Here is a 17734-nt window from a genome sequence, read left to right on the forward strand (position 1 = left end):
TCCTTAACTTCGTTTTCATACATCTCTAAAATATTTTATTTGTTCAAGCATGCCTTCATTTGTTACTTTTAAAAAAAGAAACTTTTTTTAAAAGGTTGTTTTGTGTCATAAATCTTGGTTCCAATAAATTCTCTGTATATAAATTTATAAAATCAAAGAATACTTGATTTCTAATCATTGTGGGATCAATTAATTCTCCCGATCTAGAAAATTAGACTTGAAGAGATAAGTTAACAAAATAATGAAAGCAACCTCTTACAAGACAGTGGATATACAAATGCAGGGGGCAGGAATTTTTTGAAATTTTTACTATTTGTACTATAATCTTTAGGATTGATTATTGCTTTGTATGGTCTAATCATTAGGTGGGTAGAAACTGGCACCAAATTATTTAAACAGAATTTAATAGGCTAAATTGTTTTAAAAGCCACTTTCCAAATTAAAGTAATGACACATACATATATCATACATATAGATAGTTCTATATCTATATGAATATACATATCTATATGTTCACATAGAGAGAGAAAAAAATTATCCACCAGTTGGTGTACAACTCCAAGAGTAGAATCATGGGGGGCTTTTACTTTTGAAAACCGGTATTTCTATAATACTTGACATTTTACAATATGCTTGTATTACCCGTATAGTCAAAGGAAAGGGGGGAAACTATAAAGATTTACACTTTTTAAATGTTAAACTATTTATAAAACAAAGAAAAACATAGCGATTGGGGCTGGTCCCCTCCACCCTCTAAATGCAGAGTCCCTTATCTAAGAAATGGGAAAGAGGGCAGGAAGGGTTCAAGTGATTCTGTGAGTTTCCCATTGTGCTCCTTGGGGCCAGGGGCTTCTAGGGTCAGCCAGCCCAGATTCTGTTTGAACAAAGGGTTTCAAATAACCCAGCCCCCAAGGGGTCTCTAGGGTCCTGTCTGAGAGTCAAGGAGGAGAAGAAATAGGAGGAAGGGAAGGAGGAGGGATCAACAGATTCTGAAAAATGCAGTGACTTTTAAAAGGATTTGGGGGTTGCAGAACAAGATGAGCCATGCCCTGTGACAGCCCCTTCTAGTAGCTCCTGTCCCCTCCCTGCCCCTTCTCGCACCCGAGGACAGAATTGGCTCTGAGGTGCAGGCTTTCACAGGAACAAGTCTTGCATAACAAGCTCTGCTTCTTGGGATCTATAATTGATGAGGGCTCCAGGCCGAGAACTTTGGGCTGGGCCTGCCAAGTGCGGGGGCAGCAGGAGGACTTGTAGAAGGTGGAAAACAGGACAGGCCTGGGACCTCACACCTGCACCACAAGCCAGGGCCTTTCAGGACTAACATCTTAAATTTGGACCTGGGCTGGGAACCCATTCCTCAGAGTATGGCTCAAGAATGTCCTGAAAAAATCCCCAAAGGGTGGGGGAGGCTTGCTAATGTGCAGATTCCTAGGCCTCTTCTGAGCTAAGATCACAGACCAAGGGGTCTTGAAATGTCCACTCTGAACCAGCTCTGCGCTAGCCCTTCACACTTAGATTTGAATCCCAGCTCCGACACTGACCAGCTGTGCAAGGTGCCCTACTTGTCCACACAGCAGCATCAATAAGCAGACACTGACTGTTGTTACATAATCAATAAATGTTTGCCAAATGAGTGCCAAGTGGGGAATGTGTGAGAGCACACACGCAGAGGCACCCAACTGGCCCAAAGCCTCAGAGGGGTGGCCTTGGGACGGGAACCTGTCTCTCTGGCGACTGGTCAAGTGTTCTTTCCACTTCCTGCTCTGGGAGCTGCAAAAAGGCCAGGCAATTTCCCAGGTTAGTGTCCTGAGTCCCAACTTTCTCATCTCTCCTTCTTCAAGGTACGATGGCCCCAGAAGGGGGAGAAGAAGAAGGTAGAGCTGGACAGCTCAGCAGGAGCAGCTACGGGAACGGGGGAACTGGCAGACAGGGGGCGCTAGTGAGCCCCAGAGAATCCAGCCCAGCTGCACCCAGCCCAGGGCCGAAACCCTGTTCCCAGGGCATACCCTACCCTTCCCTATCTCAGTCCACTAGCGCTTTCCCATTATCCAATTTCCTGTGCCTCACCTGAGCAGACAGGGTCATCGCCCTCTGACACAGAGGACCCTGAGGCCCAGAGAGGGACAATGACTTCTATAAAGCCACACAACACATCAGTGGCACAGGCTTGGCTGGAGAGGCAGGTTGGTGTGAAAAGAATGCTGGGAGTCAGGAGATCTGGGTTTTGGTTCCAGCTCTGGGACTGACCTGCCGCATGACCCTGGGCCAGTAACTTAATCATTCTGTGCCTCAGTTTCCCCTCCATCCCTGAAAATAAGAGATTTGGACTCTGACATTAATGCCCATCTGCCTATCAGAGCTTGTGATCCCCTCCCTATCCTGACCCAAGAGAACCTCAGCTTTGCAAAACTATAGCTTTTCCTGAGACCTTCCAAGGTGCCAAGCCCCATGCAAGGCACCTTCACCAAATCTCGTCAGGCCTGAAGGGCAGGTATAACTGGCTCTCATGTAACCGAAGAGGAAAGGGAGGCTCAGGGAGGCCAACTGGCTTTCCAGAAGTCACACGGCATATTAGGACACAGTCTCTCAGGGCTCCTAGCTTGGTTTTTTTTGCTCAGCCCCACACGGTAGGGGCTGGAGGAAAGAGATCTGTGTTGGCTCCAACTCTTCAGAGTTCAAGCTCAAGGGGGATTCTAATGAACAGAAAGAGGAATGTGTTCGAGTGCCCTTTCAAATACCTAGCATGGGACCCTCTGTTGACAGGGCGTAAGAACTAAGGGGTGCAGAAACAGGACTAGGCTCAAGGCCAGGACAAGCTGGGGGCTGGGTTTCTACCCATGGCCCACCCCTTTCTGCTGGGGCTAGGAAAACAACCCTGTAAAGTGATGGCGAATGTTCTTCTCTCCATTTTAAGATAAGGAACCAGAGGCTAAGAAAGGGAGTGTCACACAGCTAGGAAGGGTCCAGGACTCAAACCCAGAGATGGCCAGCTCCAAAGGCTGAGCTCTGACTTATCTGCCCACATCACCCCACAGGCTGAAGGGAGAGTGGACCTGAATGAGTCCTGCCATTGGTACATTTGTCCCTGCCGCCAGTGACCCACCTTGTATTTGAGGCCGGACTTGAAGTAGCCAAGGAAAGTAGGCGACTCGAAGCCCTGGACCTCACGGTGCTGCACAGCCCGACCATTCAGATAGTCATCCAGCTGCACGGTGAAGATGGCAGCCGCCCCGCTCTCGTCCTGGCTGCATTCATTGCCTAGGGGACATAAGAGCAGCATAAGCCTGGCTTCCAGAGCAGTCCCAGCCTCCTTTGGAGGAGGAGGAGCCCCCAGCACTGCACTGGCCTGGCTAGAGAAGCTGGGCAAGCCCCTGACTTCTGTGAACCTCAGTTAACCCATCTGTATAATGGGGGAGATGGGGACTCCATGGTCTCTAAGAGTCTTGAACTGGGGCAGGCTGGCTCTAAAGTCTGTGGAGACGGAATCTCTAGCGGAGGACCTGGCACATGGGGCTGCCTGGAGACCACGCCTCAAAGGGCTGTGCTTTGGGGGGGTGGGGTCTGGCCTCACCCAGCCAGTAGTGGAGGTCGTACTGCAGGTTCCCGTTCCTCAGCTGCACCGTCTTCAGGATCACATAGGCGTCGCCTGTGAAGAAGTCTCCGTAGAGGTTGGGGGGCACAGGTACCAGGTCAAACTTCTCCACACGCCAAATCTGCAGACCAGGCTCCTTCCCTGCCTTGAGGAACTCGGGGTGTTCCACCACCATGCTGCTGGGCTGGAAGAGACAGGGCGGAGCCTGAGCAGGGGCAGAGGCCCTGGCGGGGAGAGACCCCAGGCACGAGGGAGGGTGGTTTCTAGCACCAAGAGCATCTCACTTGAGCCTCTGACTGTCTCCACCCCCGAGACAAGTCTAACTCCTATGAGCCCTGCCTTGATGAGTAAGCAAACTGGGCAGTTTAGGCTCCAAACCCCATCCTTGGCTAGTGTCTGCCTCTTCCACTCAGCCCTCCAATGACGGAGGGACAAAGGACTCTACCCCTTTTCTTCCCTTCTTAGTGCCAATTAGTTGGGACAGCTGAGGCACAGAGAGGTGAAGTGACTCTGCCAAGGACCCCCAGCTAGGAAATGGCGTAGCAGGAATTGCCCCAAGATCTAAGAGTATGGACTCTGGGACCATGGGGAGACCCCTTCAGATGGAAATGCTAAACCTGGGGGTCCCCAGGGGCTCAGTATGTTCCTTTCCAGCATCCTCAGTGGCTCTTTGAACTAGAAGGGTCCTAAGAGAGCTCATCATTCAACCCCATTCTGCAGATAGGGAAACTGAGGCCCAAAGATGGGAGGAGACTGGCTCAACATCACACAGCCTGTTTGCTTTTGCTTCTTTGGAAGTGGGAAGATTTCCCATGCCCCATCCATGTCCCCATCACACTCCCAAGAGGGGTCTTACATGACTTAGCCCAAGTGGCCTCCTGAGCTGTCTGCCTCCTCCCTCCTGCCCCCCAGCACCCCACCCCCAAGTTCCATTTCTTGTAAAAGGCAGAGAGGATGCACCCAGGGTCTGCAGGAGCCTGTTGGGAGACGAGGTGGTTAAGGATGGGCCAAAGGCTGTTAGACATGCAGGAGGGCTAGAGATGGAGCAGACTGGGACTGTTAGCCTGAGGCCAAAGGGCAGAAATCAGCAGGCACAGGTCACCTGGCCGGAGGACAGGTCTGGTGGGAGAGGTCAGAGAATCAGGCAGGAGGGTGGAGAAACACAGAAGGGAAACAGGAAAGAGGAGAAACCAGACTGGGCAGAGGAGACATCAGAGAGGAGAGAATAAATTATCACAATGGTGATCAGCAGGCAGAGGTGAGGTCATCCAAGAAAGAGGGAGGGAACATGGAAGAGGGAGAGAGAAAGCAGGTGAAAGGAACCTGCAGTGAAGAACTGAGAAGAGGGAAGGAGTGAGGTCAGGCACAGGGAAGGAGACACTCGGCAGGAAAAGAAGAAATCAGGTGGCAGGGATGGGTAAGAAATCGGAAGGCAGCGAGGAAAAAGAAATCCGGCCAAGGTGAGGTTAGCCTCTTGGCAGGGAAACAGCCAGGTCCCGGAGGCTCCCACCCCCAGCCACAGGAGCCCGGGAAGCAGCAAGAGATACTTACAAAGCAACAAAACAGTTTTTCCATTCTAGACCTGAATTATTCCCCTTTTCCTAGCGCTGTATCTGCAAGAACTTACAATAGAGAGTTACTCCGGGAGCCCCCGGGCCCCCTGGGCACTCACCCGCCCCTGGGTCGCGGGGGCCTGGGCCGCCCCCCGCGACGCGGTGGCCGCGCGGGCCGGAGGCGGCAGCGCGCACAGCGCCAGGACCAGGGCGCAGAGCATCGCGGGCGCGGAGCGTGGCGCAGCCATGGCAGCGACGACAGAAGACCAGTCGCCAGCCGGCCTCCGGGTCGTCGACCTTAAGTAGCTCTGGCTCATCCCGCCCAAGCCGGGACCGCCCCGCAAGGCGGGCGGGGGGCAGGGCTGGGCTCCCGCGGGACAGGCAGGGGCGGGGATCTGGCCTGGATTTTGGAGACGTCGGGGTTCCCACTGGGACAGACCCAACGGGGTGCGGCCGCCCCTTCACCCCAGCTCCGGGGTGGAGACGTCGCACAGGGCTTGGCATACAGCAGGCACTAACTCAGTGCACACTAAAAGGGCACATTCACGAACGGCAGGGAGCCCAGCTCGGCCTCCTGTGTGACCCACGCAAGACCCCTCCCACGTCCGCACCTAACATCTTCAGCATTACTGAAGGCTTTCCACACATCAAAACACCCTCCATTCTTGACAGGGTGGGTACAAGGACAGCCCCATCTTACAGAGGGAAAACTGCCTGCAGACTAGTCAAGCAACCTGCACACCACCGGGAAGTGGTACAGCCAAGATTTGAACCCGGGCAGTCCGGGTTGGCCTGCCCACCAGCTTGGGACCGGCCCACCCATGAGCCAACAGGACTCAGGGAGGGGCGGGCAGACCTCCTGCCATGGCAGGTTCTGCTTTACTCAAGGCCACCCTCTTTCTTTCTTTTTAAAAAGCTATCTTTCTTTTTATTTTATTTTTTTAGTATTATTTTGTTTTGGTTTCAGGTGTACAGAATAGTGATTAGCCCCATCAAAAAGGTTTTTATTCTTAAAATGTTTATTTTTATCAAGATTTAAAGTCACATATTCGTACAAGGTTGGTCCCTCTCAACCCCACTTCCTTCTCCCCAGGGGCAACTGCTTCTATCTACCCCCTTTTAGCTGATGATTTCAGGGTTTACCTTCATGTCTTAAGTAGCGGCCCCTGGTGTTTCTTGTAGTTGTTGTTTTGGTTTTTTTATTTTGTTTAAGTCTTTTCCCAACTCCCAGGCCCCCTTCCCATTCTTTCACCCTCCCACTCCTGAGGCATACTGTCACTGGGTTAGGAGAAGTGCTATTCAGACTCACCTCGTCCCACCGACCCCCCTCTCTCCTCCTTCCTGCCATCCTACTGGACTCAATTTACTTCCAAGGTCTCTTTGCATCCCGGAACTCCCCCTCCCCCTCTCCATCAGCTTGGTGCGATGACAGGAAAGATAATTGGGGAGTCAGAGACCTGGCTTTGATTCCAACCTCCACTGTGCGTAAGTTACTTTCCTTTTCTATGCCTCAGTCGCCTTATCTGCTAAAGGGGTACAGTCCCAGCTCCTCCAGGAGCTCAGCTTCTCTCTAATCAGGCTCAAGTTTGCTCTCCCTCCTCCTCAACTTCCTGCTACTTTAGGGGCTGTGGGTCAGATAAAGGCTAAGGGAACACACACAGAGAAGATGATTCATAGTGTAAGGATTATAAGAAGACTTCATGAAGAAAGGAACCTGTAACCTGGTGTTGAAGGTCGGGGAGGAGGGAGATTAAGAAGAAAAGGCATTTTTGGAGAGGGAACAGCATGGGCAAAGGGCAAGCAAACACAGGCCCTCCGTAATAATGGAGGGGTCCAGTCTGAAACACAGCGAGCAAGAGGAGATGAGGCTGGAGAGGGCAGCAGGAGTCACAGGGGCCTGTGTGCTGCACAGAAGAGTCCGAGCTTTATCCCAGTGGGGGCGGGGGGGTCACAGGGAGACGCCGAGTTCTCAGGGCCTGCGGGGGCCAGCTAAGGCCTAAATTCAGAGAGCTCTTCTCTCTCCTTCTGCATTTTGGAGGATAATAAAAGCCTCACAGTTCTCATATGCTCTGATGGAAACATAAACCAGCTTCACCTCTCTGGATAGCAACTTGATTATCCAAATTCAAAACACACAATGCAACCACAGATCCACATCCTTCAGAATGACTTGCAACGGAACACAAAAAAACACATGCAACGATGTTCACTGAAGTATTGTTTGGAGAAAACTGGAAAGGACCCAAATTTCCTGGTTAAATAAATTACGGAGCCACCATACAATGGACTGCTCTGCAGCTGTGAAAACAGAATGCGCTAGATCTCATTGTGCCTGGCACATAGTAGACACTCAATAAGCCCAGAGAGATCTCCAAGGGCAAAAAGCAAATTGTACAACTACTGGCTCCTCTCCTCTTTTTAACAAGGGTGTCTGTGTTTGCATACATTCCTTAAGGGGAGAATTTCCCTCTCAAACATTGCCAACATTGCCTGAGGCTGCAGTAAGCGCCTGGATTGTTGGAGTCAGCACAAGGAAACATGTTAGGGTGATGAAAACATTCTAACACTGGATTATGGTGATGATTACACAACCGAAAAACCTACTAAAATTCAGAGTGCTGTATGCTAACAATGGGTGACTTGTTATGGTATGTAAATTATACTTCAATATACTTGCTTAAAAGGAAAAAACTTGCTGTAGGGTCAAAAGCAATTTACAATTATGTATCCAATATAGTTGTTTTTTAACAAAACACCGATCTAGATATAATCTTTTTAAAATATGCTTAAAGTGATGCCTGCTCATTAGACAATTTGGAAAATCCAAACAAGTAGGAAAAAAGAAAGTCCTTGTCATCGCAGCCCCCATCGTGAACCTGAGCTGGCAGCTGTGTGGCCCTGACCTCTTCAGTTGGTGATTAACAGAGGGCTACAGTGGCTTGGCCTTAGCCCCAGGGGTCTGACAAGCAGCCCAAGGTCACTGGTTCTCAGGTTAATGATCACAAAGGTCCTGAGCTTTATCTGCCACATAGCTCTGGAGTTTGGGTCCTCAGCACTGGAGACCTGGTGAAGGAGCCCTGGCCTGCCCTCAGAGAGCCCACAGCCTGGGAATTCTCATTAAGGGCAGTGATGTGTGGAGCCTGTGATGGGGGCAGCCTGGTCTTATGCTGCCCCTTTCCGGAAAGAGAATATATGACTTTAGGAGAGTTGGGTGCAAGAGAAAAGTCCCTAGGTAGAAAGGAAGAGGCCCCACTGCTAGGATCTGCCACTGACGTCCTGGGTGATTTTAGGCAAATCACTATCCTCCTCTGGGCCTTAGGGTCTCCACTGCAAAAGATGGGGTAGGCCACTATGCTATTCCCAGCTCCAGCATTCCCAGATACTGGCTGTGCAACCATGTCCAGAACCATGTCTCTGAGCCTCAGGGTTCCCATCTGTAAAACGGTATGGGACCAGGCCACCTCTACAGGTCCTTCTGAGCCTGACAGTCCAGGGCACCTGACCTGAGCAGGCACCACCATCACCAGAGGCAGCATGCCACCTCTCTTCTGGGCCCAGACATTTCTAGGGGAAGAGAGGGAAGGAAGGTGAGGGGGGTCCAAGGCTGAGTCTCTTCATAATACCCAGGGAAAATGGGCATGAAAGTTCCCATAAACTGAGACTCAAGGAGGTTCAGTCACTTGCTCAGGGTCACTCAGCTGGAAAGAGGCATTGCTGAGATTCAAACACAAGTGTGGCTGGCTCCAGTCCCCAATCTCTGTCTGTGGAGATCAAGCAGGACTTCCTGGCACCATCTGGTTGGGGCAGGAAACAACAGTGTCCTTTCTAGGTAAACGGTTACAGTTGCTAAACCAGTCAAGCCCAAGTCAAGCCTGACTGCCAGGAGTCTCTGGGGCAGTCATTCCCACCACACCTCCCAGGTCAGGGCAGGAGGCTTGGGCAGGAAAGCCCTCTACCCTTCCACACACTTGTGTGAGCACCTAAGACAAAGGGATGTCCTAGGAAGGTCCCCACTGAGGATCTTCCACTGAGGATCTGGCCACTGAGTAAGATGTGGCACTTTACTCTATGCCACTCACGGGCACTCAGGTCAGGTACGGCTTCTTTGACTTGGGAGGCAGCCTGGCTCTGCCACCACTTGCTATATGAGCACATCCTAGTCCCTTCCCTTCTCTGGACCTCAGAGGTTCCCTTAACCTCTGAGCTTGGGTGTTCCTGGCTCTTGCCCAGTGCCAACCACATAGTAGGCAGCTTTTCTGTGTCTGCCACAGAAAGGAGCTATACAGCCCATGTCCCTCCCCTGTAGTTGGTCCCAGGACCCCCACAACCAGCTCCAGCCTTGCACCCTCTGGAACCTTTGGCTTGTCTCTGGGTCTCTCTGGGCCTCCCAGGCAGTGACCAGAGGCTGGAGGAGGCGGCCTTACCCTCCTCCCCTGACCACAGTGTACAAAAGGCCTTGGCCAGCCTAGGAGACACCGCCCTGTTCTTTTCTCTTCACCCCAAACACTGTTGTTCTTGATTTCTGAGAAGCCAGCCACTCATGGGAAGCCCTCTCTTGGAGCTTGTTAGCTTTCTGGCTCACTGTTCTCTGGGTGCTCATGGGAACACCCACCCCTCTGGCCAGGATTTTGCTAATTAGGACAATGGTCAGTAAACAGAGATGCCAGTTATGAAACCCAGTGAAACTGGACAAGGCCTCAGTGAGGTCTGGAGAGCCCCGTGGACTTGAAAGGAGGCATGTTTTAGAATCTGGGAGACAGTTTCTGTAATCAGGGCTTCAGTTTCCTTATCTATAAAATGGGGGAATGACACCGAGCTCATGGGGCAGTGAGGAGGCCCAAGGCCTGACACACAGTAGGAGCCCCCCAACAGTGATCCTCCTTCTTCTTGAGCTGTCTGGTTTGTCTGTAGAGGTCTTTGTTCAGAATTGGCCCACCATGTGAGAGCAGGGCAGGAGAAAGGTTACAGACTCCACAGTGAGATTCTTGTGTTCAGGTCTGGGTTGTGTCACCTGGAGCAAGTTGCTGTCCCTCTCTGAGCCTTGGGCCAGTCATTTGTAAATAGGGGTAGTGGTGTCCAGTTGCAGGACAGTTGGGAGCTCTGGAGTGAGACTGCTGGAACACACTGCACACAGAAGAACTCATTAGCAGCAATGTTCATTAGTCCGTTTTCTGTAGATGATGACATCAAGAATGAGAGTGACTTCTCAGAGTCACATGCAAATACCTGGCAGAGCAGACCTAGAACCCAGGTTTCCTGGCAACCAGGCCAGAGCTGAGGCCTGTCTCCATGACAGACAGGGCTCACTGGAAGGGCCAGCTGGACCTCTATGTTGGCACAGTCTGTCCTGGGTGTGGACAACTATCTGGGAGCTGGCCAGTGGGGCTTGGCTCAAGCCACCTCCAGGAGGCCAACTATCCCAGGGACTGAAGCCACTGGCCCTTTCCCAGCTTCCGGAGGCAACCCCACCCAGCACTGAGAGCCAGGGCAGGACATTCAGAAGGGACCAGGCCCCACCACTTCCTGACCCCGTGCCCTGGAAGCAGCCAGATTTGGCTATGGGTGCGAGCCCAGTGCCCTACCTGCCAGGGCGCTCTTCACATTCTGTCTCCCCTTTCCTGGGGGAGGAGTTGGTCCTGGGAGGCTTGGGCCAGCATCAGGACTGCAAATAGCTGCAAACAAATAGCCTAGCCACTCTGGCACCCTGTAGACACCAATAGGGGAGCCCGGGCACAAACAAATAAGCAGCAGAATACAGGTGCTGTGGCCGCAGGACCAGGAGAAGACTGGACAGTCTCCATCAGCAAACCTCCTGGGAAGACAGGCCTAAGGTGCCCCAGCCAGAACCAGAATGAGCAGGAGCATGGGAGGAGCTCTCTGCGCCACACAGGAAGGGCTTTCCAACGATGCGCATGACTGGGAAGAGCTCCCGCCAGGAAAATCTGGATGCAGTCCCTGACCTACCACTTTCTAACTGCGGTTTGAGCAAGTTACTTCTGCTCTCTGAGCCTACATTTCCTCATCTGTAACACAGGGATTACACTTTCCTAGGGTTGTTGTGGGAATTTTATAAGGTAAAACACATTTGGGGCTTTGCTCAGAGCTGGGCACAGAGTATGCACCTACAAAGGAAGCTCTAATCATTGTTAGCTGGGGTTTGGGTAAGTTTCTCTCTCTCTGAGACTCAAGTTGCTTAGAGAGAAAAGTTCTCAAAGGCAAATGGAAAGGATTGAATGAGACCATGAACATGGAAGATCCTAGGACCATGCCTGGCATAAAATAGATATTCAAATATGCCAGTTTCCTTCCCCTGGGAGCAGGGGGCTGCGCCTCTGTAAGCTCAGGATGCCAAGAATGACCAACAGAGTGAGGGGTGCCTGACCTTTCAGCCAAGAGAATATAGGGAATGTCTGGGGTGAATCTGGACAGAGCCCAAATTCCTGTGATGGGTGGGGGGAGTGGGACTTGGGAAGTGGCCCTTCTTCAGAGTTTCACTGTCCTCTGTAAAATGGGATGATGATTCCTACCCTGTGAGGTGTCTGGGAGCCCCAGACACTGTGCTTGGCAGATAGCAGGTGCTCAATAAACATAACATCCAAAGATGAGTCACCAGAGTGTGTCTAGGCTGTGCACATATAAAGGCCACTGGCCCCCATACCCATCCTTGGCCTCTACCTCTGCATTCCTGCATCCAAAGTAGGGGAGGGCTGGAGGGTCCTAGCCAAGGCCCAGAGACCCAAGGTGGTGGCTGGTGCCAGGGATGGGGAGGCACCTCAGGAGAGAGCCTCAAGCCAGCACCTAAGGAGCCTGCCTTGCCTCCCATCTCCTCTGAGAGTCTCTCCTAATCACACCCTCCCCTCTCCTCTGGTCTGCCCCCACCCAAAAGAACAAGGGCTTTGGAGTCACCATCTGATCCCAGCCCTGCCACCTACTACCTGGGTAACTCTGGGCAAGTGACTCAACCTCTCTGAGCCTATGTCCTTGGGCACAGAATGGCAAGACTATGTCGCAGGCTGGCCAGCACTTAAAACTAGTGAAAATCAGTTCCGGAAAAACTCCAAATGCTATAGATGATTAGAAATTCTTTGCAATTGCCCTCAAATTCTTAACTGCAATAGAATTTCCAGAGATTCAAAGGCATTTGTTATTGTTACTAATCCTTTTCATTTTAATAGATTTTTAAAGTACTTTCCCCTCCTAAATAAAAACAGAAGGATGGCACTGGAATGCTCTTGTTCCTTTCCCAGATCAGAGGATAATCGCATCCAGCTGGAAGAATTAAACACGATCCAGCACACAAAACACAGTGTCTGGCACACAGTAGGGCTCCAGAATGGTGCTCTCTTCTCTCCCCAGGTGTGCTCCGGGCTTCACCTCCAGGCAGACACCAGTCACCAGCATCTTCCTACAGGTGCCCAGAATCCTCTGGGACACTCTTAGAGGCAGGTCCTAACCAGAGTCACCCCACCAGGACTGCTCATAAGGGCTGAGGCCAGAGCTGTGATGCTCAACCCCACACGCTCCCCGTTTCACGCTCACTTCCCACCCCCACAGTCCAGCCACTGTCCTGGTTCTGGGTCCCCATCTTTCCTCTGGAACCACTGCACCAGCTTCCTTACTGCCTTCGACTCTCCCACTGTCCCCAAAGGTTGTATTATTCCATACTCAAGACCCTTCCGGGACCCCCGGTGCATTCGGGACTCCCCAGCTTGGTGCTTGTGGCCCTCTGCCATCTGGTGCCCACGTGCTCCTGCAGCCTCATCACCTGCTGACCCCCAACAACAGCCTCTGCATCATCTAACCGCGCCTCTATACATCCTCGATTTCCTGCCTCCAGGAGAGCTGGGGTCTAGCCTCGGCTCTGCCTGACTCCACGTGAGCTTGGGCAAGCTCTTGGCCTCTCCGAAACTCAGTTGCATAAGGCTATTGGGGGCTCTTGTAAAGATGAAACAAGATAAAGGAGTGAGTGCCAGATGCCAGGAGGGCTCAGGAGCCACCAACCTGCTAAAGGCTGCCTCCTCCCCGCACCTCCACCCGGGCACCCCCAGCGGCAGCGCTGACTCTCTCCCCTAAGCTCTCTCCCCCTAAGCAGGGAACGCGGGGCCCACAGCCAGCGGCGGCAGCCAGGGAGAGGAGCGGCGGGGAGGATGGCTTACGGGAAAATCACCCGGCCCTGGGGCTCGGCGGCCAGCGCTGGCGCTCACAGCTGCCTCTCAGACAGGATCTGGGGGCCTGGCAGGCTCTTCCTGAGCCATGGGCTTGGCCCCAAGCCCTGACCCCTGCCTGAGCTGGGGGGGGCACGCAATCCGGACCCCAGTCCTCTGGGACACACCCACTCTTTGGCATCCAAAGAGACAGGGAGGAAGAGGCAAAACACAGACGGGTTTGTGAGAGCAGAAAATTGGCTCTTGCTGTTGCGTGCTGGGGCCCAGGCACTGACACGAAAAGGGTTTCTTTGTGCCCCACTGTTGAATCCCAAGCGCTATACCCTGGGTCCCGTGTCCCTACGTCATATACTTTGTGCAATGCCCAGCATCACATACGCCATGCTCTCTGTGCCCCATACCAGGTCCTGTGTTCCTCATACCTTATCCTGTGCGTCTACCCTGATGCATGCGCCATGTACTGTGACCCACGTCACTTATTCCTTGGATCATGCTCCATGTACCATGTCACATCGGCGCACGATGCACTCCGTACTACATGTCATCTTTTGAATCCCATATCCACTGTATCAGGTCCTGTCCCTTGAAAGTGTGTGCCGTAAGCCTTGTTCTGGATTCATGAATGGTGTCCCTCGAGCCATGATTCCTACCATGGTGTAATACTTAAGGAAGGCCTAGGGACAGACTCCCAACCCCACCCATCATTACCTATGCAACCTGGGGAAAGTTACCTCCCTTCTCAATGCCTCAGTTTCTCTAGCTACAAAACAGAAATGATATTAACACTCACCTAATAAGAGTTGTTATGGGAATGAAAAGAGATAGTGCATTTAAGGTGCTTAGCCCAGTGCCTGGCACAGCGTGTGTCTGTAAAACACTTGCTAGTATTGTCACAATCGTGCCCTGGTACCTGTACTACATCCCGGTTACTGCATGCCGGGCTCCCACGTCCCCAGCCCCTGCTGTGCATCACACACTCCACCACATTAGTGAAACTCAGACAATAAGCTACAAGGAGGATAGCACCATTCCCTCTCCTACTAAGGAGTAATCCAAGGCTCAGAGAGGGGCAATAATCTGCATGAGGTCCCACAGCCAGAAAGGGTGAAGCTGGGAGGTACACACAGGTCTGGGCATTCAGAAAGACAGAATAGACTAGTGATGGGCTGCGGGGTGGGTGCGGAGATTGCCAGCAAGCAGACACAGGCAGCTTTCAGGGGTGACAGACATGTTCTCAAGCTGAATTGTGGGAATGGAGACAAAACTTTGCAAATTTATTAAAACTAATTGAATTAATTAAACTGGGTGAATTATACATATATAAATTACACATAAATTAACTTTGACAATTTATGTAAATTATACTTCAATAAAGCTGTTTAAAATAGGAAAAAGCTTATGCACTCCCCGTTTACCACGATGACAAAGCCTTCAGCAAGAAAAGTGACTCTGAGTTAGTGGAGATGGTCAGCAGAGGCTGGACAACCACTCTGAGGCCCAGCCGGGGGTGCCCTTGAACAGCTTGGTTCCCAAACACCTCTGCAGATCAGGTGAGCAGAACCACCTGGGAAGCTCCAGAAAACTTGGATTCCCAGGCCCCACGCCCAGCCTCTGAGTCTGTAGGTTGGGGTGGGGCCCGGGAACCTGGGATTCTGAAGCTCAGCCTGGACTGAAAACCACTTACCAAAGCCCAGCATCTCCTTTCACACTTGGGGAAACTGAGGCCAGGCAGGATAGGGGACTTGTCTGACCTAGTCAATCAAGCAATGGGAAAGCCAGGACTGGAATCGGGATCCCCTTCCTTGTCCCTTCTCTCCTTTCCCCCCTCCTCCCTCCCTGCTCTGTTGGCCCTCTGCCTCCTGGTGACTCAGGTCTCTGAGTCATCCAGTGGCACCACAGAGGAAACTTCTTAGGAAAAACAATCCCCAAACAAAGCTTCCCCAGATCTGGGAAACAGAATAGGCCCAGGGGGCTAAGAGAGGGAGGAGAGGAGAACACAGGGTGGATTTGGAGGCCAGGACCAAGACCTGATCTCGCCTCTTGGCCACTGCCTTGTGTGGGGCCCTAGAGAAGGTGTTTTCCTTTACTGAGCCTGTCTCTCCACCTGTAGATAATACCTATATTATACAAAGAAGCTCTTTATGGACCAGGTAACATAAGTACTTATAAGCTTTGTCTTGTTGACAATGCTTCCCCAAAACTCATAGGAATCATCATTTCTATTTTACAGATAGGAAAACTGAGGCTCAGACAGGTTCAGCTCAAGGATAAATGTTAGGAAATGCAGGACAGAGTCTGAATCCAGGACTATCTGACTTTGAAGTCTTACTTTCACCCCTATACACCTTTAAAACATACCTACTGCATAGAGTGGCTTACAGATTGTATCTCATCAAACATGTAAAGTGAATGACCACAGTAGGTGCTCAACCGCGAATGCCTTTCCCCTTTTCTTCCTCTGAGCCAGGTCCTGCCCCAGTACTTCCTGGCCCAGTGGAGAATCACTCAGGTGACACAAGGCAGGGAGCACCCAGGACCTGACAAGCCACAAAGGAGGAGCATTTGAGCAGAGCCTCAAAGAATGAATGAAGGTTTGTCTTTGGAGAAATGAGAACAGGCAAGTCAGGTGGAGGGAACAGCAACAGCAAAGGCTCAGAGGTGTGGCTCCCACAGGGAAATACAGACACTGAAGAGGTGTGCCTGGGGTGGAGACCTGGACATGTGGGTGAGGAAGGTCCTGACTATTAGGAGTCCTGAACTGATCTGAGGCAGCGGAGGATTTTTAAGCAGGGAGAGACTAGGATCAGAACTGGTTTCATCTCTGTGGAGGGCCTGCTGGCAGCTGAACTGGGAGTCAGGACTGGGGCTTCCCCTGAGGCCTCACTGGAGCCCCACCTCCGAGCAGGCTTCAGGAACCACCCCAGATCCCCTGCTACTCACCCATAGGTCAGAATCACCCCCGAGGGCCTCTTCCCCGTCCATAGCTGGGCTGGGCAGAGGGCAGGCAGGCCTCTCCTGACTACATCAACCTAATCACATCAGCCTATAAATAGGAGCCTGTGGCTTTAGTTTGAAATAGCTGTGCCAGGTCCAACTCTACAGACATCACATGGGCATGCACAGTTCTGGAAATGGTCCTTCTTCTTGACACAATTAAAACCCAAAACTTCCTCAGGAAACCACTGTTCACATTCTAATTCACTTTCTTTAAACACGAGGCAGTGGGCTGGGGGGAACAGCCGCCCACCTACTGTTTATTACTAAACGTGGGCCTCATGACTCCTCCTCTGCTTCCCATTCTCTGGGGACCCTAAGTGAGCCACTACCTCTCTCTGGGCCTCAGCTTCCCCAAAAGTAAACTAAGGCAGTTGGATGATACCCTTAAGGCCTTTGTAGCCAGGATGCTCTCTGGAATGGTCTGGAGGGAGCCCCAACACCCCAAATGCCCACTTCATTGTTATCCCTCCCCCGGCTGACTTGAAATTTTAATTACGGGCATATTAAAAATTAGAGCTGCAATACATACTTGAGTCAGGGAGGAATGAACATAAGTACAATGTTTAGTAGCGATCCCTGCTACTAAACATAAGATAAAGGTGCTTGGCAAGATGCCCAAGATGCCTTTTTTTATTTAACACTGTTTTGTTTAGTATTTATAAGAACCATGATAGGCCAGCCTGTGCTGAGAGTTGGTGCTAAAGAGACAAATAAGATCTCATCTTATTTGATCTCAGATCAGGTCTCTGAGCCCAGCCCTGTGCCAGACCCCAGTGGGGGAAATGTGAAGGCATTTCCAAACCCCTCAGAGTCCCACTAGGGTTGCAGGGAACGCCTTGTTTTCAGTTAAGATTACAGATTTTTGGCTGCAGAGGACTCCCCAAAGAGCAGATTACGACATGGACTGGGCCATTAGCAACCAGCAGGAAAATAAAGATAAACAGCCATCCCTATGCACCAGGCATATGCTTAGGACTTCAGCTCCCCATCACTTAATCCTCAGTAACCCTATGATTACTCCCATTTCACAGGTGAGGAAACTGAGACTGAGAAGGGTTAAGGGACATGTCAAGGGACATGCAACAAGTCAGGCCAGAGTGATGCTTCAGGTTTAGCCCTGTTTGCTTCTGGAGCGCAGAGTATAACCAAACCCCAGTGCTACAGTGAAACAACACTGGGCGGCTCCTGTGATTTAACCGGTGGGGGAACAACCCAACAAAGGAGGAGGACAGAAAAGGGCAGAGTATTTTTCTGTGTTTGCGGGTAGGCAGGTGGGAATGACAAGGCTTCACCCAGTGATAGTCATTCTCTCCAACCAGCTTATAGCGTTGCCCCCTCTGATCTACCTTCCCTTCTCAAATCCCGTCAATCAAGCCACTCTCAGCTCAAGATGCATCCATGGCTCCCCGGCACCCAGAGGATCGAGA

At 51.6% G+C, this 17734-nt stretch overlaps 1 protein-coding gene across 2 annotated transcripts in view; it reads right to left on the minus strand.

The window, feature by feature from the left end:
• Positions 1-17734, minus strand: part of GSN (gelsolin) — a 39637-nt gene that overhangs the window by 19258 nt on the left and 2645 nt on the right. The window contains exons 2-4 of one of the 2 annotated variants that reach the window (XM_016213749.2): positions 5144-5214; positions 3572-3776; positions 3104-3258 (exon numbers count right to left, since the gene is read on the minus strand). In XM_016213749.2, the coding sequence (XP_016069235.1) occupies positions 3104-3258; positions 3572-3776; positions 5144-5167 (384 nt within the window). In that variant the 5' untranslated portion in view covers positions 5168-5214. The remainder of the gene's footprint in view (positions 1-3103; positions 3259-3571; positions 3777-5143; positions 5215-17734) is intronic. The other variant, XM_016213750.2, reaches the window with a different exon arrangement.

The sequence above is a fragment of the Miniopterus natalensis genome, chromosome 12 (assembly GCF_054644295.1).
Source record: "Miniopterus natalensis isolate mMinNat1 chromosome 12, mMinNat1.hap1, whole genome shotgun sequence".
NCBI classification, from domain to species: domain Eukaryota; kingdom Metazoa; phylum Chordata; class Mammalia; order Chiroptera; family Miniopteridae; genus Miniopterus; species Miniopterus natalensis.